Raw genomic sequence first — 26,168 nt, 5'->3', positions numbered from 1 at the left:
CCCGTCGCGTAGACAATACTCTTAAAACTGGACTTAATTCACGCGCGCTTGGAAAAGTTCTGATTCTACGCTTTTGACGGTGGTATTTGGGATTTTCGATGGATTTTTGGAGGAGACTAAAGGACTTTTCCTGTTGTGAATGAGTGTTACCGTAGATCTATGTGAAATGATGTGATTTGCGTGTGATGTGACTGTAGACCCAAAGATCATACACTTCAGTGTACGATCTTTGGTAGAACTCACTGGCTGGTGATAAAGCACACTGGCAATTAAGTGACCGAATTCTGGTAGATGACCGAATGCACATTATGTTTACCCCGACTTTGTACAAGGCGTGGGTCTGCCGCCTTTGACGGCCCCTCTCTAGTTCATCATGAAATTGTGTTGGTAACCACTTTGTTGGCCCCCAAGACAACTGTTCTCAAGTATCAGTAATGCTTCTTGGTCTTAAAGGACAAGTTCACCTTCATAAACATAAGGATTGAGAGAATGCAACAATATTAGTAGAACCAGGGTTCTCGCCAGGAATTTCTTCACGCTTGTCGGCATTTATGCGCGCTGTTCTGGGGGTGGGTAGGGGAGGGGGGTTCCCCCTCCCGCGCGAAGCGCGGAAGCCTTCGCTAATGCTCAATACAACACAGATAAATCGCCGCTAAAATGCCACTAAATGCGACATTTTCACGGAGATGTAATGAACGTTGTGAGGGGCATATTCTCACAGAAACAATGCAGAAACTCCATACCTTTTGTTAGCGGCAGTTCCTAAATAATAAATGAAAGAGAAGTAGGTGCCGATGGTGGGGTTCCGATTTCTTTTAGGCCTTTCCTGTTTCACTGTTATAATAATTAGCCGCCTCTGCATCGCAACAACGCGCGCCGTGTTGCTTTCTCGCCGTCTGCTCGACCACGTGGTAGGCCTATTGCATGCAGATGCGCGAGAAGCGATCGAGAACTTTCGGGACATCGTTGCACTTTCATTTCTGGGTATACTGCGGTAGTTTGGCCGTGACATCAAAGAGATATCATACAAAAATGTAATGATGGTCATTATTCCGAAGGTTTGTTTAATCATAAAATGAAACGATTCATTACTGAGTACTTCGAAGGTTTGTAATCGAAAACAACAACAACACCAAAGGTCGGTTCTACAGATGAATGTTCACAATAAAACTGATTTCGTTCGAAGATTAACAAGCATTTTTTCTTTATTATTTTCCGATCAACGAACCTTCAGAAAGGAATCTATCATCTATCATCGTTATTGTTTCAGAATAACAAACCTTCAGAATAAGAAAACACCCTTTTGGGGCCGTTGTTGTATTCCGAAATTATACTGGCAGAACATTCGAAATAACAAAACTGATTTCGTTTGGATATAAACGAATATTTTCTCCTTTATAATTTTTCTATTAACGATCATTCAGAATTAAGAATGTAGAGTATTATTTTGCCATTATTCTTTCGGAGTAACGAACCCTGAGGGTAGGAAAACTGTAACCGTTTTCATTTCTTCTTTATCGTTTTCCGATTAACGATCGTTCAGAATAAAGAATCTAAAGTATTATATCGTTATTCTTTCGCAGTAACGAACCTTCAGAGTATATAAAAGAAAACTGTAACCGTTTTGGGGCCGTCGTTTTATTCTGAAATTTCAGTGACGGAAACGTTCGAAATAACAAAACTGATTTCATTGTGAAATGAACGGACATTTTTTAAAATCATTTTTGGATTAACGAACCTTCAGAATAAGGAATATAGTATTATTTTTTCATTAATCTGTCAGAGTAACGAACCCTAAGAGTAAGAAAAGTGCAACTGTTTTTTGGGCAGTTTTATTCCAAATTTCACTGGCAAAACGTTCGAAATGACGCACTGATTTCGTTTTGAAATTTACGGACATTTCTCTTTATTCAATTTTCGGTTAACGAACCTTCAGAATAAAGAATCTATTATTATTTCATCATTACTACTTCTGTCGGAATAACAGACCCTTATAGAGTACGAAAACACGCTGTTTTGTGCCGTCGTTTTATTCCGAAATTTCACTGACAGAAACGTTCGAAATAACAAAACTGATTTCGTTGTGAAATGAACGGACATTTTTTCTAATCATTTTTTGGATTAACGAACCTTCAGAATAGGGAATCTAGCATTATTTTATCATTAATCTGTCGGAGTAACGAACCCTCAGAGTAAGAAAACTGCAACTGTTTTGGGGCAGTCGTTTTATTCCAAAATTTCACTGGCAAAACGTTTGAAATGACGCACTGATTTCGTTTTGAAATTTACGGACATTTTTCTTTATTCAATTTTCGGTTAACGAACTTTCAGAATAAAGAATCTACAATTTATTATTTCATCATTACTACTTCTGTCGGAATAACAGACCCTTAGAGTACGAAAACACGCTGTTTTGTGCCGTCGTTTTATTCTGAAATTTCACTGGCAGAACGTTCGAAATGACAAAACTGATTTCGTCGTGAAATGAACGGACATTAAGTTTTTTCTTAATCATTCTTGGATTAACGAACCTTCAGAATAAAGAATCTAGCATCATTTTATCATTAATATGGCGGAGTAACGAAAAAAAAATGAATCCTGGTGGCGATAACTGATGCTGGTGTAGAGAAAAACAAAGACAGCTTGCTCAAAAGATGCTTCCTTCTTTGCAGTTTATTTTCTCCCCAGTCATTCCTATCGTTCTCCTCCCATGAACCCCTGCCATGCACGGACGATGAACAAAACAAAATGTTACCGATGCTGCAATGAAAAAAAAAGAAGAAAGAAACACTCCCTCAAAGCAAATTATCTACACTTTTCAAGTTGAACAAATTGATGTTCGTAATGAAGAATAAAAAAAAAAAAGCACGACCTCAAGCAGTGGGGAAACTTGATATCATGGCTTGTGGAAATTTCCATGATATTTCCACGAAAGCCAGGTGGCAGATAAAGAATGTCGCGCGTACTGCCACCTTGCTTCAGTGGTCGTAAACAGCGTGTACATAGCATGTAAACCAACTGGGAACATTGATGAATGATCATCATTTATTTTCTACCCATGAAGGCCCCCTAACACACCTTTTAACAAACCAAGCCAGAAGCACGTGGAGCATTACGTATACGTTGAACTTGAAAGACCATCATGACAGAACTACTATAAATTTCGGCCCGGAGAAGGAAAATGGAATATTCACGAATGACGTTTACAAATCCATAGAATTTGAAAAGGCTAAAATGGAACGCATGGCTTTTTAGATTTAAAAAAAAATAACCCACTGAAACTACCAAAACCTAAATAAGATTTTGCATTTGCTTACTCCATCGCACGTTCTTTTTTTCTTTTCTTTTTTTAACGAAAAATGGAGTTAATTTTCTCTCTGCGGCAATGCTTTGAACGCATCTAATTTTGCGTCATTGCCGATGGCCAGCTTCCTAAAGAATTGATACGAATCCTTTCAAATATACGAAACAGTCTAAAGATCCTGGATCCTGGCGGTGAATTTCGGTGGTATTATAAATCCTGCTCACTATCAAAATTTAATCATCTGTTCCTTGCGCCATTTTACCAACCAACTGTTCCTGAAAATTTCATCCTAATCTGTTCCCAAATTTTGACTTATTTTGCGAATAGAGAGACAGACAGGCAGACAAACTAACAAACAAACCAAAGCAGCCAAAAAAAAAAAAAAAAAAAAATACAACCTTTGGCGGAGGGGGGCATGCATTTCATATCGTTTGTTTTTGCGTAACCCGACAACAAGCGTGACAACAAGCGAGCACGTGTCAGCCTTCCTCAGCCTCGCTCGGCCTCCGACCCTCTCTTCCCGTCCTCTCTCTCCCTCTCTCAATACACTGTAGCGTTGTACATGCAGGCGGCTGGATAAGTGGCCGGCTGGGTGCTTGTGCATGTGTGTGTGGATCCCAAATCAGAGCGCATGTGAGTGAGCAAGTGTGTGATGTGTTGTGTATCAGCAGGGAGGTGAGACCTCCCTGGTATCAGCTAGTACGTCGCTCTGTTGAGCCGCGTTGTTGTGATCGGTGCGGTGACTGCGTGGGTAAATTTTTGCGCTTGTATATAAGTATGTAATCTGCAGCTGCTTTTAACATCTAACTTCTTTTCTAGCCAGATAATAAAGACTGAAAAAGGCGAGAAATTGGTCCGAACTTAGCTCGTCAAGCAAGTTACCCTTGTCGGCAAGTTCACGCGTGGTGTTACCCTTGTCGGCAAGTTTTACCCTTGTCGGCAATTGCTTCTTCAAACCGCACGCTTGTCGGGGCCGACAAGGGTGATATACGCTGGCGAGATCCCTGGTAGAACACATCAGTGAAAGTTTGAGGAAAATTGGACAATCGATGCAAAAGTTATGAATTTTTTGAATTTTTGTGTTGGAACCGCTGGATGAGGAGACTACTACAGCTTGTGAGTCATATGCGTACAACAGTATAAAGAAAATGTAAAAGAAAATTCAACATATTTTCACTTTTTTCGCATAATAAAAGAGCTCTTGACTTGCCTCTTTCTAAAGGCAGGGGGAATAATATTACTCATAACATTTGTCGGTAACGAGTCAGGGGAATGTGTACTTTTTTCAAAAGATGGCATTTTGTGAAATTCTCCTTATATTTTCCTTATATTGTTGTACGCATGTGACATCTAAGTTATTCATACACTGGAGTAGTCTTCTCATCCAGCGGTTACTGCACAAAAACTTCAAAAATTCATAACTTTTGAACGGATTGTCTGATTTTCCTCAAACTTTCAATGATGTGTTCTACTAATATTGCTACATTCTCTCAATCCTTATGTTTATGAAGGTGAACTTGTCCTTTAAGTTTGTTATTCACAGAAATACATACAAACCGAAAGCAGTTATACATCCTATGATGCCTTTGTCATTTTCATCAAATGGGAAGACTTAACCTTATATCAAGTGTCCTAGGTTTATTTTGTTGCAAATTTTCTCTGCTGCAGTGACAGAAAATAATGAAGTGCTTTGCTGTATCTCTTACATGCCCATAAAATGATTGATTTTTACACAATGTGGTCGAATTTTCACTTTTAGCGTAGATCTTGAATTTTGCTAAGAGCTTCATATTAAATATGCCGTGTAATGATACGATCATTATCTTGTTTTTCTTTCTCCATTTCCATGAAATGTGTGATATCATTGTACCTGAGAAGTGTGTCGTATAGGATTGAATGTCTCCAAATGCGTGCTAATGTAGCATGTGACAGATTGTCCGTAGTGTGATTATCATATACCATTTTCCGAGAAGCTGGCTTACTGCCCTCCGCAGTCTCCGGCTTGGCTCTCCTTCTGTGGAAATATGATCATATTGCTCTGGAGGGGTAACGGTGCCAGCTGAGGAAAAATAACATCGGCGGCTCGCGAGTCAACATGTGTGCAAACATGTGCCGTGTGGAAATGTAAAATGCGCACGCTTGTCATCACTCTGCTGTCATTGGCAGTGTTTGCTAGGTATCCGACCCGCTCTCCCAATTGTGAATTCATACAAGAGGTCTATCAACCAAACTCCAGGACAGCAGCTACAATGTATGTGGGAGCTGCCCAAAAACCTTTTTGTCCAGTAGAGTTCTGAGGAAGAGAAAATAAGACTAATTTTAAAAGAAATTGACTATTTTTCATAGTGAAATAATCAATTATGCTACAAAAGTGTAAATTCTATAGAATATATGTGACATGTGAGTAGGCCAAATTTAGCATTAGGAAACTTTTGGTGTTTTTTAAAGACTAGCTATGAATGTTCGTATTGGTTTTCTGCATCTTGCCTTTAAGCACTCACATCGTATTTGACTATTATAGGTACGGTATATTGTACGAGCTGAAATGTTTGCGTACAGATATTTTCGCGAATTGCTTCTTGGAGGACATTTTCGCATGTTGTTAATTTTGCGGTTGCAAGGGTCTAACTGAACTTACTTATTCGTGCGTTATTTTTGCGTGTTGTTATTTTCGCGGTTCAAAGGCGATTTGCAAAAATAAAACCACCTCGAAAATTTCAGCTCGTACAGTATGTTCATGTATTTGATATAATGATAATATTGTAACTTTTTTGCGCCAAATCCACTCTGTAGAGTGTTCAAGGCACATACATGCTACGTTGTATTATTACCCTGGTCACTGGATACGTTATTTCCAACCAGCACTGACAATGCTCACTCTCCACTCCCTTGAGAGCATTCCAGCCAGTCGCCATTTTACAGGCACACACATGCTGATCAACAGGCATTCCTGATCTCACCAGGTACCCATTTATACTCCTGGGTGGAGAGTGAGTGCCCCCCCCGCAGTTATAATCCTATCAATTCAATTGAGTTCCATGTTGTCATTGTTATAAAAGCACATACAATTGTAAGTAATAGTATAAGGGAAATCACACAAAAACCAAGTGGATATTTATAAGGATCATGAAACATAAGTAACAATAGATGTTACTACCATCCCATGCTACATTTGTATTCACTCTCTGCAGCTCAGGCCTTTAATACACTACAGACTTGTGGTTTTTGTGTGAGCATGCAGTGATGAATGTTAAAGGACAAGTCCACCTTCATATACTTGTACATATGGATTGTGTGAATGCAACAATATTAGTAGAACACATTAGTGAAAGTTTGGAGAAAATCGGACAATCCGTTCAAAAGTTATAGATTTTTAAATTATCTGCGCAGTCACTGCTGGATGAGAAGACTACTACAGTGTATGATGTCATATGCATACAACGATATAAAGAAAATAAAAAAGATAATTTCATAAAACTTAACTTTTTGAATAAAGTGCACATTTCTTCGACTTGTTACTGACATACGTTAAGGGTAGTATTGTTCCCCCTGCCTTCTGAAAGAGAGAAGTCAAGTGTTCTTTTGTTATGCGAAAAAAGTGAAAATATGTTGAATTCTCTTTATTCTTTTGTTATATCGTTGTACACATGTGACATCACATGCTATAGTAGTCTTCTCATCCAGCCTACAGTGAGCAGAAACTTCAAAAATTCATAACTTACATTGTATGAACGGAATGTCTGATTTTCCTCAAACTCTCACTGATGTGTTCTTAAATACTGCTGCATTCACTCAACCTACATGTCTATGAAGGTGAAGTTGTCCTTTAAGGTACATGTAGGCATGTATCACATTTCAAACATGATGTAGGATGTACACAATTTGACACACATGTGCACATGGGGGTGTTTCTGGCATGTAATATTGAGTTTCCTCTTTAAAGGCCTACAGCAGAGTGAGAAGTGTTGTTTTCCTTTTAATAGTTTGAGGACTGAAATGCTCGGTGAAATTTCTCATCCGTGTCATGTTCACCCTCTCGTAGCCCTGGGTAACAGCTAATTTGGCGGCTTGGCTTGCAGTATCATGAACAACTATCATGTGTTGGTATTGTGTGTATGATTGTGGGTGTTTGTGTGTGTATGTGTTTGTATGTTTATACCAGTAGGTGAAGTGCAGTGTCAAAGATATGAGTGCAGGCAACACTTGCTACTGAAGTTTCACAGATTGCATATCATGTTTCAGATAGGGTTTAATTTATCTCGATCGTTATTATTGTTGATTGTCATGGAAAATTTATTTAAGTGTGAGTGAGAGATTGTTTCCTGTCAGAACTAATTTTTTCCTTTGTATTCTGTTTTTGTGTTTTCATTTCGTACAGATCTACTTCAGTGCACAAATGCAGAGCACATCAACATTCCAGATCTGGCGGATCAGCTCGGTCATAGGTCAACAAACTCAAATTGGGTCGTCGTCTTCAAAACATTAATAACCACTCATCATTTAATGGTCTACGGTCATGAGGTGAGGCATTTGCTCATCAAATATAGAATAATGATAATAATTCACATTTTGTAGGGCATAAAATCTAGGACATTCTCTGTATACTTTACATAATTACCTCCGACAAGGAGGGGGTTGAAATGTTTTCATTACCGTTGTTTTGTTTGTCAGTGTGAAAAATAACTCAAAAAGTTGCAAACGGATTTGGATAAAACTTTCAGGAAAGGCTGATAATGACACAAGGGACAGATGATTAAATTTTGGGAGTGATCTGGGAATTTTTAATGGATTTTATGAAGGATTTTGGATATTTTGGCCAGTTGGGTCAATGAACTTGGGAGTTCAAGCTGCGTATTTTTGAGGTTTTCATATGCGCAGTAGAGTGCGTGCTCTAGTTTCTGGTCCAGGGCGAGGCGCGCCGCACAGCTGGCATTGATGACGTAACAAAAGGTTTCTACTTTGGGAAATCAGGCGATTTTCAACATGCATACAGCCAATGGGTAGAAATCAGTGATTTCTAGAGCGAGAAGAAGAAGAAGATCAGTGGTTGAAATGAGCTTGGCGGAGGTCTGCGCTCTCAGAGTGCTCCTCTAGTTTCCGTCTTTCTAGGCCTATACCAGAATAAAGAAAAGTTTGAAGGATTTTAGGAATGCTTTTGCAGTGTCTGTCTCAGCCTCAAATCTGTCTGGCAACCAATTCCACAAAATAAGTGCTGTAGTAGGGTTAGAATTAACACAGAATTTTTCATCTTTTTGGTGGTGTTCTTTGTTTTAATTGTTATATTTGCCAAACCTTGCTTGCATAAAATAGTGATTTCTCTCTTGCAAAATTGAAGTAGAAATAAAAGCTTTGTGATCTGCTTTCTGGTGTTACATCAAATCTATCCTGGAGTGCTTAATCACAGAGCTATGACACAAATGTAAAATTGAAAGTACTTTAGGAAACATTGCACTTGAAGGAGAGAGTCTGGAGACATGCGTGAAAGTAGTGGAGACCACTCCTTTACACCTGTGTGCGGTAAAAGATGCCCAAGGATTCAGTTCTGAAACCAATCTCAAACTGGAGAGTCGACTGAAGGTTTTATTGCCTTGAATTATCGGATGGCCTCGTGACTAGTGAAGTACGTGTAGGTGTGTGTGGGGGTGTGGAAACTAGCATGATTGTCTTTCTGAAAGCCCTCAGAATGATCCCCTTATTCTGCCAAGTGAAAATAGGTTCTTTGGCCGATGGGTAGCATCAAAAACAAAAGAGAAAGAAGTGAAAAATAGGATAAAACGCATATGACATGAAGTGTTTGATTTGTAGTGAAGCTTACTTCTTCACAACTGTCATCCCTGTTGATTCCAAATCTGAAGCCTTTTGCCTATGGAATGAATAACAAATTGCGTCATCTGCATATACTTTTTGAACAGTTTGGAAAAGAGATATGTCAACACTATCGTTTATAATGCAATGTTTTCATCTCTTTGTAATCTTTCTTCTTTGTGTGGCTGATGGGATTTAAGTGCATTGCTTGCAATAATTAAACAGCAGTGTGTGCTTGATTTGAAAAAAAAAAATGTTTAACTATTTCCCACATTGGGAAACATGACATAAGTCCAGTAACAGTACTGTGACTTCTTTCTGTATGGGCATTTTGGATTTAAAAAGAAAGGAATATCAATGTTTTAAATGTTCACAGTGAAGACAAGTAAGAAAATTGTGGTAGTTGCTGCTTATTTTGTTTCAAAGCCTTAAGGCAAACTTGAGACTACTAATGATGACATGTCAACTGAGACTTGCTAGAATAGATGCAACAGGCAAAAACTCACTACATGAAATTGCACCACCACCACCATTGTTGTCTGAAAACACGAAAGCCTCTTTTATAATTTCACATGAATTTGTTTTCTCTCTTTCTCATCCGTACATTCACAGCGCTTCATGTGGTGTCTGGCAACCAGACCCAATGTCTTTTCCCTAGATGATTTTACAGACAAGGCAAATGTGCAAGGTGAGTAGCGAATTGCCCTACACTAATGTACATTTATTACAAGCCACTGTGTATACAGTACCATCCTGCGAGATGAATAAGAATCGTAATGCATGTGGGACTAAAGGCTCAGCGTACTGAATGCATTGTAAATTATGGCGATGTGTCTGTGTGAATGGTGATTTGAATTGCATCCCTAACCCAACACTGGGGAGCGTCTATCTAGGTGATGGTGGTTGGTCAAATACAGACCAGTGATTGGATGAACATGATCACGTGACAGTGTAATAATTCGTGATGAGCTCCCGTGAGCAGAACATTGTTGAAAAGATGCCAGCCAGTCATAAGAAGGTATACAGTCTCGATAGTTATATTGGATTTTTTTTTTTTTTTTTTGTTAGCCATCTGAAGCAAATTTAGAATGCAATATCTTCCCCACTGATTGATACGAGTCTGTATGTTAAACACGTGTATGGCGGTGAGCAGCATGAGATATCTGCGGAGGTAATTGGAAATGGCAACTCCTTTGCCCAAATAAAAGGCTTACAAAATTTTTTTTTCTGATAGAAGCATATTGTTGTGAAAAGTGAAAAAAAGAAGGAGGAGAAGAATTAAGATTTTTGAAGAATATATTCACTGCTAAATGTGTGTTTGTAGACATATGTTTAAACATCCACATCGTGAATTTAAAGCAATAATGACATACCGTGCATTGAGGGTTGGATGATAACAGACTGAAAATAGCAATGCAATGGTTTTTTTCTAAAGTTTTAATTTTTTTTAGCAATCTAAACTAAAATGGAGAAAAGAAAATAAACCCCAAAGATCCTTCAGACATCATAAGATTTAATTGCCACAGTAGGCCAAAATTTTATAATGTTTTTCTATTACTGCAGAAATATTTTAGTACATGTGAGCACAGGGCAAGTGCGTGGAAGTCATGCAAAGAGTGAAGGTCCACTCCAGTCAGTCTGATGCTGTGGATTCGGCCAGTGGGCAGTTAAAAGGGGGTGAATTATGAGATTGTGATCTATTTGCAGGTGTTGGCCATAGCCCCCACGCATATTCGAGCAATCAATTAGGAGCCTTTTTTTTTTTTCGTGTCCCGCGGCTCACCCCCGGCTCGCTTAGAATGAAGGCAGGGATGGGGAAGCAAATTAAAGATTCTGGCATATATTCTCCTGGTCAAGGGGCTTTGCTCCACATCCAGGCATGAAATATATACGTACATAGTAGGAAACTGTTTCCATGAGTTTGTTTTGAGCAAACTGAAAGCTGGAAGTGGACAAAGCTTTGATTTGGTTTATTCAGTTTTAATACTGGAAGGAATGTTCGTGGTGATGATTATCAGTGCTGTATTCTATCTTGTATCCATGGCTGAAATTGAATTGAATTTAGCCCTTCCGAGTGAAGTGAGCAGTATTATTTCCAGTGGTCAAAGTGTACTATAACACCAGAAATTTTTGTGTGCATAAAACTTTCGTGAATTTTGCAAGGAGCCAAGATTTGTGGAAGTAAAATGCACTTGAAAGTGTTTGTGAACACAATGCATTGAATGCCAGTGGCAGTTCTTGAAAGCTGTGAATGTTTCTGGTTTTACAGTATTGCATGATACCTCCCCCCCCCCCCCCCCCCCCCCCCGAGAAGCAGCACCTATTGATATTGATAGTCACTGCTGTTTATGTGCATATAGTGCATTCCTTTGCCAAAAATGACAACCTTCAATCATGCTGAAGATGAATTTTATAATCCTTGTATGGAAAATGAACTAATTATAGTCAGTAGAATACTGTATACGCCTGTCCTGTGCTATTCGCGAAAATAAAAACACACGAAAATATTGACTCTGATCCCGATGTGGATGTGACATACGCATGTACATTTCTTTGTTCAGTGCAGGACTCAGTGCACGAGCACAAATTTAACCACTCACGAAATCGTCGGGAATTCACGATTCGTGAAAATTTAGACTCGCGAAATATATGGCCTATGCAGTACCTGGAAAATATACTAATCATGGATGAATAATGTACTGATAACCCATCAAAGTGTGCCCCAATGATCAATCTCTATGGCACACTTCAGTGCTTGACTGGAATTTGACCGTAGTTGAACGTCCTTTCAATTCAACTGGAGAGGCCCCTTTATCGTCCCAGTGTGATCTTATTGTGTCTTCATCGTTAAAAGAGTTGAGGATTCTGTTTCCTATTTGCAGCCCAGAATTTGGGGCTATGGAGAGACGTGTACTGTAAATGAAATGCCTGATCGAGTCAGATCTTTGTTGGGGCAGGCTCTTCTCAATCTTTAGTCCCTTAAAGGGACGCAGTCCTCACGAAATTTAAAAAAATATGTTGTTGTTGGTACCTCCAATGAACTACTTTCATCAAAAACAAACTTTCAAATCACCAAATAAGCTCGTACATTTCAGTTAAAAAAGTGTGACTCTGCAAATGAGCAAGTCTTGGCGGAGAGTCATACGTCATCGATGCACAACTCTTTCCAGCGGTGTTCTGCTCGTCATCCCTAGTTATTTATAAATACATGTTTACTATTTATTTTTATATTAATTGTATATATAAATAAGCTTGAAATATTTTGTTTGAAATGATAAAACCACATGTTGTCACATTTTATGAAAAAATCAGATATGATCATTTTGAACACTTAAATTGGTTTTCTGAGGCACAGCTGTCAACTTGAGAGTAGGGCATCAATGACGTTGCACCTTTTGGCAGGCTCTTACACAATCGCTCGCAGGAATTATCTTTTAAAAATCGCGTACGGAGACAATTTTTGATGTCCACGCGTATAAATTGGTGAAAGGATATATTTTTTACTCTTCTTAATTATCAGTACAGTGAAAATCTCAGGACTGCTTCCCTTTAAACCTGTTCCACACTGAATTCTGAAATGACCATAGGCTTAATACACAGGCCACCAGGTTCCCCTATGGAATGGATTAAGTATGCATGGGTCAATCAAATACTGTATAGGGCTTTTTACACTTGTAAATTTTCGCTTAGTCCCTTACCAACGGTGGGGCTGGGGGGGGGGGGGGGGGCTTAGCCCCACCGTTGGTACAGGACTATCCTTAGCCCATTTTCTGTTTACACTCGTTTTTGCCAAAGTGGGCTAGCCCCACCAATAGTCCGGTACTATCTGGCCCTGCAAAATAGCAGGGTTAGCACCGCATTTGCGGTGCTAACCCTGCAATTGCGGTGCCAAGCAAGGGAGTGTAAACAGAACGAAAAAATAATCCTGGGCTAAGCAAAGGAGACGAAGTCCGACCCCCACTGACCAATCAGAAACGAGGTAATCAAGTGCTGCCGGTGCATGCGTGTACGTGTACAGTGCACAGCGTAATCATGAATATTCATGTGGTTTGGAAAGTACTGGACTAAGAAATACGAGTGTAAAAAGGTCAATTTTCTCCTTAGCCGCGGACTAGAGCTTAGTACAGGACTAATTGGCGAGTTCAAAAAGCTGAAAAAATTGATACGGGACTAACGATAGTCCTGGGTCAGAGAAAGTCCGGGGTTAAGAAACACAAGTGTAAAAAGGGCTTATGAGCTGTTTATTTTCACTAGGGTTTAATTTCTGGAAATTTTGTGAATCACTGTTGGACCATGAAGTCAACAACACACAAAAGTGTTGCCATGTGCTGAGGTGATAGTGCACTTACATTGTATGGTAGCCTCAGTGTCAATTTGCAAAAACAACATCTCGCAAAAGTGTCTGTGACCTCCTCATTCGCAAAAATATCTGTACGCAAAAAATAACAGGCTAATGCAGTAACAGTCACAGATCTAATAACAGTGAAGATGTGCATAATGGTTGACTATTAGTTATGTTTTCCATAGGAAGAATATTGTACTATGTTCTACCCGCAGGGGAATTTTTTTTTGGTGTTAACATGTGTGGCATATGATCCCAAATGGTAATATATTCAATACAATTATAAGAATAAAATGATTGAATTCTGTGCAATGCTTAAACCTGAGCAAATTATATTTGATGAATTCAGAAATGTGATTTTTGGAAGCACTTTTTAATGAAATTAGTTTCGCAGATCACGCATGAGATGTTTGTTTCGACTCGTTTATTAAAGGTCATATGTTGTATATCCCTTTTGCAATCGTCATGAAATTTTGCATGGTTGAAGAATTATGTTTCCCAACATCGTGTATGAAAACTTACGGTAATACACCTCAGAGATTTTTAAAGATGGAGCTGAAAAACTAACCTCATGTCACTCGAAAATACACTCCCTTTTGAGCCAAGAACAACGGTTGGATTTTTTTTTTTTTTTTTTTTTTTTTTTGGGGGGGGGGGGGGTTCAAATCTAGATACACTGGAAATCTGTAATATTGTCCTCCCCCCCCCCCCATTGATTATAAAGAAGTTTCCAGTTTTATTCTGGAGAAAGGTCTGAATTATCTGCCACTTCAATACATGCATCAGCTTTATGAAAGGGATCTCATTTTCAGAGTCTTAGTAAAAGGGACACACAAACTTTTAGCTCTCTCAATAGCATATTTCAGGCCCATCAAATGAAACATTTTATATGTTCCCTTTCTTACCAGTCACCTATATGATAACGCTCTGCCAATTGAAGCTTTTGCCTTGGCTTCCCTTCACGATGAATAGGGATTCTGATGCACAGATCTCTCAGGCATGCATTCTATTTCATTACAATAAGCCGCACAGGGTAGATCACTAACTGAGCCTTACACGTGCAGTGCCATGGATCGCTGTACCACTATACCCTCATAAAGGAGTCCCCCCCCCCCCCCCCCCCCGCCCCCCTTCCACTAGAGGATACTTGTGCTTGTACTTTCCGCGGGGGGTGTGGGGGGTGGGTGGGGGTGTTTGGGGTAGGTACTGTAGCTTTGTGTGGGTTCATATTCTTGTGCTATGCCCGAGTGAAGACCATTTTTACCCCCTATGTACATTATCTGTACATCTGCTTGACATTTGCAAAGATATCATACAGAATTGGACTAGATGATGGGCTAGTTTGTTGGCGGTACATGCAGCGTAAAGCCTCAAACATCCAGAGATATTTCAAGCAAGGGATGGCTGTGAGACATTGTATGAGTTTGTTACATTCATTCTCAAGACTGTGACAGTTATGTAAAGAGTGGCATTTGTAACTTCTTGAAGAAAAAAAAACTGCTTCTCAGTGAATTTTCTTGCTCGTGCTACATGGCAAGTCAGGTGATTGGACTTACAGGTTTTATAATTCAGTGGATCTTAGGTACACATTGCCTATTGAAAACCACAATTGTATGAATGCTGAACAAAGTACAGTGGGGTAAATGCCCTTTTCTTTCTCAGCTGATGAGACAACCTTTTTTTGCCCTGGTAGGATCTTTTGTTTTATTATAGTTACTGCAGAGGATATGGGGGAGGGGGAGGGGGAGGAGGAGGAGGGGGAAGGGGAAGAGGGGAGATGGGGTAGGGGGAGGGAGAGGGGAGGAGGGAGAGAAGTTGAGAAGGGGAGGAGTGTGATATAAAGTGTAGGAGAAAAGTGAAATAGGGGTAGGAAAGGGGGAAGGTGTGGTTATGGATGGATAAAAAGTTGATGGATAAGGATAGGGAAGAGGTGGGGTAGGGGAAATGGAGGGGTGGGATAGAGCTAAGATGGGGGTAGGGTAGGTGTGAGGTTGATTAGGAGAAAGGTGAGATTGGGGGGGGGGGGAGGGATGGAATAAGGGTAGGAGAAAAACAAGATGGAATATGTGAGGATGAGGTGGGTTGAGAAAGAACCTTGCATTTGGCAGCCATCACAATAGGTAGGACACACAACCAGAGTGAAATATCCAGCTCCAGCAGCTAAGCCTTTGTCAGACAGTCTCTTAGAAGACTGCAATATATCTCCATTCATATCACTGCGTTAGGCTCGGTGAACACACACAGTAATGCAAGCGGCAAACACGAAGAGCAACTTTGTGAGATTAAGAACGCTCAAAGGACTTGGCCTATTGAGTCGCTGCTTCTTGCCCAGCATGAAAAGGTTATTTGGGAGCCTGTTTGACTTCAGATCAGCTTACCACTCTAAGAAGGAAAGGGGGAGTGGGGTGGGATAGCATTTCATCATGCATTGTCTGTCCTGACTGATGATAAAGGACAGATCTCCAGCTGTCCAGGTTATTCTGATTTTCTCAGAAAACCCACTGTGGTTGAAAGGAGCTTCAGTCTACAAAAAAAAAAAGAAGAGAATTTATATAATATTTGCATCTGTGTTGAGAATGGCACATTAGTGAGTATTTGACACAAATCATTACATGATGATAAGGATTACTGTTGTGAATGCCTGTTATGAATGATAATAATAACAGTAAGAATTGAAAATGAAATAACTCCTTTGAGCTGAATGTTTAGGGTGCAGAGAGAAATACACTATCTGCGAGCACAGAGTGCTGTGAACCTTCATGCCTGCTCAACAGGGTTAGCAAAGTGGATGATTGGGGGAGCACTTGCCTACTGTTTTTTGCTCAAATGGCCATTGTGGCCTGTTGACGTTTTTGTTTGTTTTGGTTGTCATGCAGAAATATGATATTTCATTTCATATATAATATTGCATTGTACCGTGTACCTACAATATCTCATTCCTAATCTCTAACTTTGCCCCTACCATAAACAGTCCAAACAAATAAAGGGTGTCAATTGCAATAACAATGATAGTTGAAGTGATATCACACTGATTATAGTAACATTCTTATGGCATCAATATGTAGTTTGGAAAAAAAAAGTCAAAACAGAAAAGCAAACAAATGAACATTTCATCGCTACAGTATCTGTTTTGGAGGTAGAATCACCACTAGTGTTTTGCATTATGTGCAGTATGAGTGAATGCTTGTTTTTGATGAAAAATTCCAGCATGTATTGTTAGTATACAGGGATTATGTATCCAAAAGACTACAGCAAAGCCTTTGTTAGTGAGTTAATAATAACCTAGCCAATTCTACCCTACCATTCTACTCAAGGAGGTACACGTGGACTTTGGTTTGTGGGTGGTGGTTCTACCATTTTCTTTTCTGTCACTGTCTTCTGTTTCTAATTACTTCCCATTTTTCTTCCATGGTCCCCACCTGCCTTGTTTCCCCGCCCAGAGGACATTTTCATGGTCATATCAGTCACCCATGATTATCGTTCATTCATTAACCCTTTGTGCGCATTGAGTACTGATTGGATCAGAAAATCCCATAGGGTTGTGCCCTCTGTCCAAAGTCCCTGGCACGGAAAGGGTTAAATACAATGATATGAATGCAGTGAGCTGTAGACTGCTTCCCTTGTAATTGCTGGCTGTTGCTGCGGTTTGCTGTTGAGCCATATTGAGCAATATTTTAGTGTGCTTTCTGCGTCTGTATTTGTTCTATTATTTTTAATGTGAATGCAAAGGGTTTTTTTCCTCTATAAAACAAAAACAAAAACAGAGAAGGAACTTAAAAAGGATTATTTGACTGATGAAACATGAAAGCATCAATGTACAGTGAAATATTGAGCAAAACCAACTTTCAATTCAATGACATCATCCTTTCAAATGCTGTGGGAATTGATAGTGAAGAGTGCATAAAGGGTTTTTAAGAAATGAGAAGGGACCTTTAAGACATGCCTAATCACACAATTTGAGAAAAAAAAGTGTTCTAGAAAAACTACAATAGAAGAAAAAAAAAAGGAGACAATTTCCCATTCATTTCATGGTCCCAAACTTTAGTAGTATTGGTCTTTCAGAAACAATAAAAAATAGAAATTGAGTAGGTTGACCCACTTTAGGTATTGTGAGTCATGCAAATCTTTATTGGCTTTGTGACACATGGTCGCTCACTGTGTGGATTGAGTGAATGCAGCAATGAGGAATATTGAGCAATCGATTCAAAAGCTGTGAATTTTTACAGTTTTGATGCAGCCATCGCTTTTTAAGAAGACTGCATCAGTTTTTTATGTCAGAGTGGGACAATAGTGAAGAAATATTTTTAGAAATTCCATAAACTTTCATTAAAAAAAAGATTAAAGTGCACATTCCATTTATTTGTTACTAATTATATTAAGGGTTAGATCGTTCCCCCTACATTCCGACAGGTACCGGTATTAGTCCAGTGCTTTCTCATTATGCTTGAAAAAAATAAGACATTGAATTTGCTTTGTATTTTCTTTAACAAATTGTTGTATAGCATTATTATCCAGCGATGATGGCATGTGGATGTAATCCAAACTTAAAAAATTCAGAGCTTTTGAACAAATTGTTCAATTTTCCTCAAACTTCACTGACATGTGGTAGTAATATTTTGCCATTAGTTGAATCCCCTGTGCATTGAGGTAATTTTCCCTTTAATATTTGATGCATTTATTCAAGGTTTATATACCCAATGAATGTTTAATGATTAGTAATTTCACTCTCAATTGTTAATGAGTGTCATTATTCATGTGTTCTGTGGCACAAGCATAAAGAGTTTGTATGTAATGTGATTTAGATCATCGCTGAAAGTGAAATTGCATTCACTATTTTGAGAATTGTTATTTCCTTTATCAAAACAAAGATAACACTAGGTGATGCACAAAAAACATATCAATTAAAATTTGAACACAATTAAACTGGTATCAGAATGTTCATGTCTGTTTAGTAGAAATAATGCTAGTAGTGAATCTAATCTGCTTTTATTCTGTATGTTGCTACTTTAAAAAAAAAGGCTTTGTCATGCAATATTGCTTGCTTCTACAGTAGTTGCCCGATGGACAGAATATCTTTGATTTCACAAATTGTTTTGAAGACTTGCTGTGTTTGTGACTCTATGCAAGATACATTGTAAATTGTAAAAAAATTTAGATGCATCATCAAATACAAATGAAGTTACTCCTGTGCAAATTCAAGAATAATCCTAAGTTTGATAATATGTTACAAAAACAATGCACCAGTTAGATTCCATGACAGTCATCTAAAAAATATGTTATATGATACATTTTATTTATTTTTAGATGTCAAGACAAACCAGACAGTTAGATGGTCATAACTTTTTTTGAATATCTATTGTAACATGCCACTTTACCAAAGTGTGATTCTACTGCCATTATGCTACTGCTCACATGTAGGAAAGCAGCCCCCACTTTTTGTAGGTAGATTCTCTTTTAAGTCCTTTTGGATGTGACAGCCGGGAAGACAAAGTGATAGCCATGCTGATTCTGCCGACACTGTAGGTTGCATAAATTGCATTCGTGAGTACATTGTGCAAATGCTGCATTTCTAATGTGTAGTCTTCACCAAGGTATTCCTTCCAAATATCCAGCTTTGCTCATACAGTGTAGTAAACTGCAAAGGAAAATGCAGTGTACGTGTTCAATTTAGTATGCAGAAAGTTCACCTACAAATATGTAGTTTTTTGCTTTTTTCTTTTTTTTTTCACAAGGAGAAAGTGAGGGCACTGTTAGGTCTTCCTAGGCCTGTGTCACAGCAGCTGATTTGATGAAATGTTTATGCACTAGTCTTTCTCAAGACTTTACAAAATTGTTTGATGTACCTGCACTTTCTGGAGAAGAACAGAAATAGAATGTAGTGTGCAGCATGCTGATATTTGAACGTGCTTGTTTCTGGATACTTTTCTGGCTTTCCTGTCCCTTGAAAATGCATGTTCAACCTGCTAATGAAGATTTTAAGTGAGAAAATAATATGTGAGGTCACTATGGTATGGTGAAGATTTCTCTAGTCTCAATTCAAGCTGGCCTGAGCAAGAGCTGTATTCTGTTTTATTTTGGGTTTTTTTCTGTACATTCTTGGATATGACAGGCAATGGCAGGGCTCAATGGGCGAGCAGTGCTTTATGTTGAAGCTACCAGGGCAAAAGATAAAAAGTAGGCTTCTACATTGTATGTTCTTATCCAGTCATTTTTTTCCCCCTACGGGGTACTACTTTTGTGCTTCCCTGCTCTGCAACTTCTCTACACTTGCAGAATCTGGTTTCCAGACGTTTTTCTCCTTTAGATATGTTATATTCCCTCTTTGATATCCAGAATATTTCCTTCCTGGTTTTTATTAATCTAATATCAGGGCCTACATAGATGGTAGTGTACTGTACATGACATTGTAGGTCATGTAGTCATGTAGTCTTATTCCAAGACTAGATATTTAAAATGCACTCTGCTCTCTTGCCGGGATAGAAATGTACGAGGTTGTTGAATGTGGAAAGATAATTTCGCTTGCCTGCCCCACACTTTTGTACCCCTCATGTGTATCCTTCAGAGGAATTCATTTTCCCTTGAAAGAGTTAAACAGCTCATTCAAGTAGGATAGGTAGATATTGTGTGGGCATTCCATCATCATGATCTGTGAAAAGGAGCAGGTGTGTTGGAATGATGTGTGACACTTTCCACTCCTCCTTCCTCCGTCGCCATGGCGATGAAGTCCAGTTTCCTGGATGGATACCAAGTGAAAGTGACTTGTGTATTCAATGATTGAAAGCGTATGCCAGAACAGTATTAAAATGGTGTACTGTGGAGCAATTAACATATCCAACCTGTGTCAGAAGGGCTAAATAGTATGACAGTATACACACTATGCAGCATTGATTTTTTTGTTCTCTTCCTTTACTCCGTGGCTATCTTTCTAGACAGTCAACATTAGAAGGGTGACAGACGATCAATGTTTGAATAATAATTAACCCTACAGTTTGGCTCATTAGTAGTCTACACATGGCAGACCCATTTCTGCTCTCCTAACATACACACAGCTTGCTCTGTGTTTAATACCTGATCCAGTAGAATGTCCACAGCTGTTTACAGTCATTCCAAAACCACCAGATATATGAATGTACAGTTATATCCATGCATGATACAGTTCAAGGAAAGTTGAAGGGAAAAAAAAAAAGAATGTTGACTGCTTTCTACTTTGGAGAGACAAGTGTATTTGGCATTAAACCCTATGTGTGCCTAGAGTGCCTATTATTGGCACAGAAAACCACATAGCATTGTACACAGTGTACAAAGTCCCTGGCACAGAAATGGTTAATAAAGCATTGCAGTGTGTGGTAACAAGTTCATTCCTCTGTGAATAGGCAGGAGATGAAATAGCAGTAATCCTTAACCAGCACTCAGAGAACTATTCAAAGCATTCACATCAAGTCCCACTACATGGTCATATGGTTTTAGAGACGTTATGATAAGGCAAATCAAGGTCTGTTTAGATTGCTTGAGAGAAATTGAAAGTGCAATTGATCATAGAACTGGTACTAGAATCAGCGGTTCTGGATGATTTGGTCATTTGTTATTATTGGGAACTGCTAGCGTTTATCTTTGAAGCAAAAAGTGATGATCTATACCGTCTTTGCTCATTTGTTATTATTGGGAACTGCTAGCGTTTATCTTTGAAGCAAAAAGTGATGATCTATACCATCTTTGCGTCTATTACACTTTATCACTCTTGTCATCATAAACTTCATTTTGTCTGTCAGTCTATGGTTCGGTTATAAATGTGTTGTCTCAGTGGCAACTAGAAAGCAACTGGTCGTATCTTGATAAAAGTGTCGTGTATGTGACTATATACAGGTAGATATGACCACGTACAGTATGTACTGTATAATCTATAATTTTCACTAGGGTTTAATTTTTGAGAATTTCGCGAATCACAGTTAGATCACGAATTTAACAACATGCGAAATGCCTCCGCGTGCTAGGGTGAGAGTGCATTTATGTTAGTGTCGGCGTCAATTCGCGAAAACAATATCATGTGAAAATGTCCATGACCTCCTCATTCGCGAAAATATCTGTACGCGAAAATAACAGCATAATCAGTATACAGAGGGATATGACCGTGTATATGAGTTTTTAAAAAAAGAAAAGAAAAAGAAGCTGATAAGATTTTGGTCCTAAAGTCAAAGAATAAATGTTACTGAAATCACAGGTCCCAAAGCCATAGTTGTCTCAACGTAAGAAGTAAGAGGCAGTCCCACCCTAGGTACATTGACAGGTTGAGCAGAGATCACTCATTTGTATGATTTTGGACAATTTTAGTTTTTGTAGACTTTGTTAAGGACAAAGATCACACTGAATTCTTTGATTCTTCTCAAAAGTGTTCTGCAATATTCTTTGATGAAATAATTTTTCTTTTAACTGATGAAAATTTTGCCATGAAAATCTTGGTTGCCTACAGTGAGAACATGGCACAAATTTTGAATTTGGTTGCCCATGACAACAGAGCAAAATTCTTCAAATCCTCAGCCTTACTGTACTTTTATAATGTCATCCTTTGCCACTTGCTGGATTTGCTTAGCGTTGTTTGGTCCTCTTTATGCAGTAAAAAAAAAAGTGAATCATCCTTTAACATGTTATTCTCTCGTGTATCTATGTTTTTTCATTGCTTAGGATACGACATGTCCACATACATCAGGCGGTACGCCAAATATATCAACTGCAAAGCCGTGGCATTCAGACAGATGGCGTTTGACTTCTGTCGGGCCAAGAGAGGGTAAGTCATCCCCCTGGAGAAGGGGGGGGGGGGGGGGCGAATGACGTCCTTGTCGTCATAATGATGCAATTCGAGCAGACCAAAATGACGCTTTTAGCAGAAGACTCCTCGGAATGTGGCTGCGAAGCAAACGTAGCAGCAAGCTCAAAAGTGCATTGCAAATGAAGCAAACAACACTTTGGATAAACATGTTGAAATGCACAGGAACAGTGTATAATGAATATGTTTCTTGAATCGTAGACTCTCAGTTATCAGACGAGATTCTGAATTTCAATGACGTGTTTGGAAGTCTTTCAAGTGTTGATAAAGCAAGTGCGGAAGACCTCCAAGTCAAAATGTACTGTATGTATGGGAGATCTGTGACTTAAAAAAAGAATTTTGAATTCCAATTTAGCATTAAGATCGGTAATCATGTAGAAATGCACACCATGCACACCTACCATTTCCTTCCTTTATTTGTCAATGAAAACATCTTGTGGCTATCAGAAATGTCAAGATGGACCATATCTGACGGTTTCATGAAATTTCATAGTCAATTACAGAAGAAAAGTAGCTAATTTTGACTCAAAAGTATGCCGATCGACGGCTGTGTCAGCGCAATTGAGCGTAGCATGATGGATGATCGATTATGTGAAAGAGCGATATAACGATGATAATCGATTGTTGTAGTCTGTGATGCAGCCGCTTGTTTGGTGTTTAGCCACAATAATTATGTCAGCTCGACAGTAAAATGTGGAAGAAAGAAAGTGATCATGATGCGTCTGTTTTTTATCGTTTTAGTTAATTTTCTCCTGCGTGTGACTGTACAAAATTTTATATCTGTCAACATTTTTTGCTGACTAAATGATGGATGGATAATATGTGTACAAAACAGTAAAAGATATATGAACAAATGGGAATTATCCATCATGAATATTGCACAATAAAATGGATTTTTACTACAAAACAAAAGCAAATACTGGGGTTGCAGTTTTTGTATACATAATCTAAAAAATGAAATGGAAAAATAAATACTATCATAAAAACAATTACTTTCTACTATATGTTGAACTTATCAATTAAAAACATATTACCATTTCAATTTCAATGTTCTGTTTCTTTTTAGGCAAAATGAGCACTTTATGAGAAGTCCACAATATTAATACATGATTATATAACACACTTTTTGTAATACTATTCTCATTAATTTATTAAATTATAGGCCTATGAATTATGTAGATTACTAGAAACAAATCCCCTTTGAATTCAACTTCCTTCTTATCTTCTTTTCTCTCTCTTTCTCTCTCCCTCCTAATAGCCTAACCTTTTTCTTCCACTTTTCCTTCAACCTCATTCTATTCCCTTCAACACTATTCAAATTAAATTATTATTATCAGCTTTTGTCATGATAAAATCAATACTTGCCACAATTTTTAAAGAAAGGATCGATGTCTAAATCCTGGTATGAATAATCTGTATCAATAATTTGAATAGTGATAATCATGATAGTGGCAATGAAAACAAAGAACTATCACAATAGCTCACTTGAGCCTTCGACTCAGGTGAGCTAACAATAAGAAAAAAATACGAAAAAGAAAGTAGGGGCTACACATATTGCACGAGTCAAGTTCGATATTGTTAATAAGCGGCTAACTAGAGACTACCAGAATCGATTATAATCGTTGATATCGTTCTCTGCGAAATCGGTGCACTACTTTACGTCGGAGACTATGTTCGCGACCGACGTACTTTTCAACTCTCATTTTTCTCATTTTTTCTTCCCTTTTCGGCTTTCTAATTCCATGAAAACTCTCTGATATGGTTCAATTTAGCATCTCCAATAGCTGCACAAAATTTGATTGACAAACGGCAAAGCGAACGGTAGGTGTGCATTTCTACTTGATTACCTTAAGATCATCCTTCAAAGGTCATTAAAATATGTGATGAGGACCTGAGAGTTGTATTTGTGTCCGTGTGGGCGATTTCTGATAAAGATGAAACCAGACACCAGAAATGACTGTATGTACGACAGAGTGATAAAGTATCTCGACTCTCAATTCTTTGTCAAACGAGTTGTGAAGAAAACATGGTTATTGAGTGCATTATATCATGCTAGAAGGACAGCTAACTATGACTGATGTTATGATATTTTTTTTGAATGAGAGAAGGGAATTTTCAACCTTGAAATGTGAAGAGAAAGTTATTGAATGTAAAGACAATTATGATTAAAAAAAATATTTCAACAAAACAAATGAGGAGGAGCTGTTGTGGTTCAGTGGATAAGGCCACAGACTCTCCATTGTAAGGTCCCTGGGTTCAAGCCCCTCAGCAGTAGCAGTTGTACCTCAAGTAAAGACACTTCATCGTCATTGCCTAGTCCTTAGGAGGGGACTTAAAAGATGGGTGTCCCGCTGTAACTCGCTCGCTCACTCGATTTGAAGTGATTCCTTAAATAGTGGCCACATAGAATGAATCCAAACATGAAAGCCAATGAATGATAGTACAAGCAATGGATTCACTTACTCACTCTTTACAGTGTAGGGTGACTCGATGAGACAATATCAATGTTCTAGTGATATGTTAAGTTGCAGTGCTTCAAGGCGACGCTATTCTCTATCTCACATTTCATGAAATATTTTCCTTCTGTGTTTGACCCATGCAGGAAAGAAGAAGGCGTCTTAAGAACAATGTGTGCTGAGAAGGTGAGTGGACCAAAGGGAGGAATAGCGTGTCAATGTTTCTGAGAGAGAAAAAAACATTACGCCTTAGAGAGCAGCACTCTTTCCTTAAATTAAGCGCCACTACATATGTAAATCGCCACTATGTAAATCCCCTGTGTGCTACATTATTCTGAGACTATAGCATAGGCATGCTTTAGAACACATTGTTTTTCTGATCCATAAACTTTTTAAAGGTTTTTGTTATGCTGCACATGCAATGAGCAAAGTTGTAGAGAAAATGCCAAGCTTTTCTGTGATGTTATAATGTTATGACAAATCTATGATTACTGTAAAACGAGGAATTTTCGTGTGCATTTTGATTTCGCGAATTTTGCGAGCGCCAAGATTCGCGAAATTGAAATGCACGCGAAAGTTCTTGTCTACACTACAATTGTATATGCATTGAATGCCAGTGGCAGTTCGCGAAAATTTCATGCCGCAAAAAAGGCCGTCGGCTCCAATTCGCGAAAAATTCACACCGCAAATATATCATGTTTTACAGTATTTTTCTTTCAAAGTACCAATAACTACTGTGTTGTAAAGGCATGCCTTTTGCAAGCAGAACAGTGATAGAAATTTAGAACTTACTTGAAAGTCCAATAGAGAACACCACTTGATATTCAATCACCACACAATGCAAGCTACATGTGACAGGAATGGAATCCCAAGTTTTATTTTTTCTTCTAGAAAGGATCTCAGTGTTTGTATACAAGCTACATACTGAATATAAATAAATATAGTATCAAGTTCTGCAACTGAATTCCCAGTAGAGTCATTTGTCCTCCATTATGAAGGCTTGTATTACAGGTGATACACCTGTAACCTCTGAAAGACAATTAGCAGGAAATGGGATCTGGTCATTCCATTACACAAACAAGCATACGCACACTCACGTGCAGGATCTCACAAGCGCACACTTGTTTATTCAGAGCATGTCAAAATCTAGTAATACTTTCATCGCAAATTCTAGGTGCTATTTGTATTTTTTTTTTTTGTTCCTGAGTGATGCAATGGGAATAAGAGAATGTATGATTTCATATGATGAACTTTTGGAATTTTACTAATTTTTTTCCCCCCTACAATCTTGAAGATATTCCTTGATTATCTAGATAGTAATCGTGATAAGAGAATGTATGATTCGTTATGATGAAGAACTGTTTGAATTTTACTTATTTTTTTTCTACAATCTTGAAGAAATTCCTTGATAATTTAAATAGTAATTGTTCTCATGAACAT

The 26,168-nt window shown here is 38.4% G+C and overlaps 1 protein-coding gene across 2 annotated transcripts in view; it reads left to right on the top strand.

Moving 5' to 3' along the window:
- LOC139722434 (phosphatidylinositol-binding clathrin assembly protein-like) overlaps positions 1 to 26,168 on the top strand; it is a 123,341-nt gene that overhangs the window by 28,496 nt on the left and 68,677 nt on the right. For both annotated transcript variants that reach the window (XM_071633728.1, XM_071633729.1), the window contains exons 2-5: positions 7,683 to 7,825; positions 9,722 to 9,797; positions 22,131 to 22,233; positions 24,875 to 24,914. In XM_071633728.1, coding sequence (XP_071489829.1) covers positions 7,683 to 7,825; positions 9,722 to 9,797; positions 22,131 to 22,233; positions 24,875 to 24,914 — 362 coding nt within the window. The remainder of the gene's footprint in view (positions 1 to 7,682; positions 7,826 to 9,721; positions 9,798 to 22,130; positions 22,234 to 24,874; positions 24,915 to 26,168) is intronic.

Source organism: Diadema antillarum, unplaced genomic scaffold, assembly GCF_040938485.1.
Source record: "Diadema antillarum isolate AM-2024a unplaced genomic scaffold, OU_Dant_1.0 scf00000165, whole genome shotgun sequence".
NCBI lineage: Eukaryota > Metazoa > Echinodermata > Echinoidea > Diadematoida > Diadematidae > Diadema > Diadema antillarum.
The sequence above is the reverse complement of the archived record's forward strand: the minus strand, read 5'-3'. Positions and strand labels throughout refer to the sequence as shown.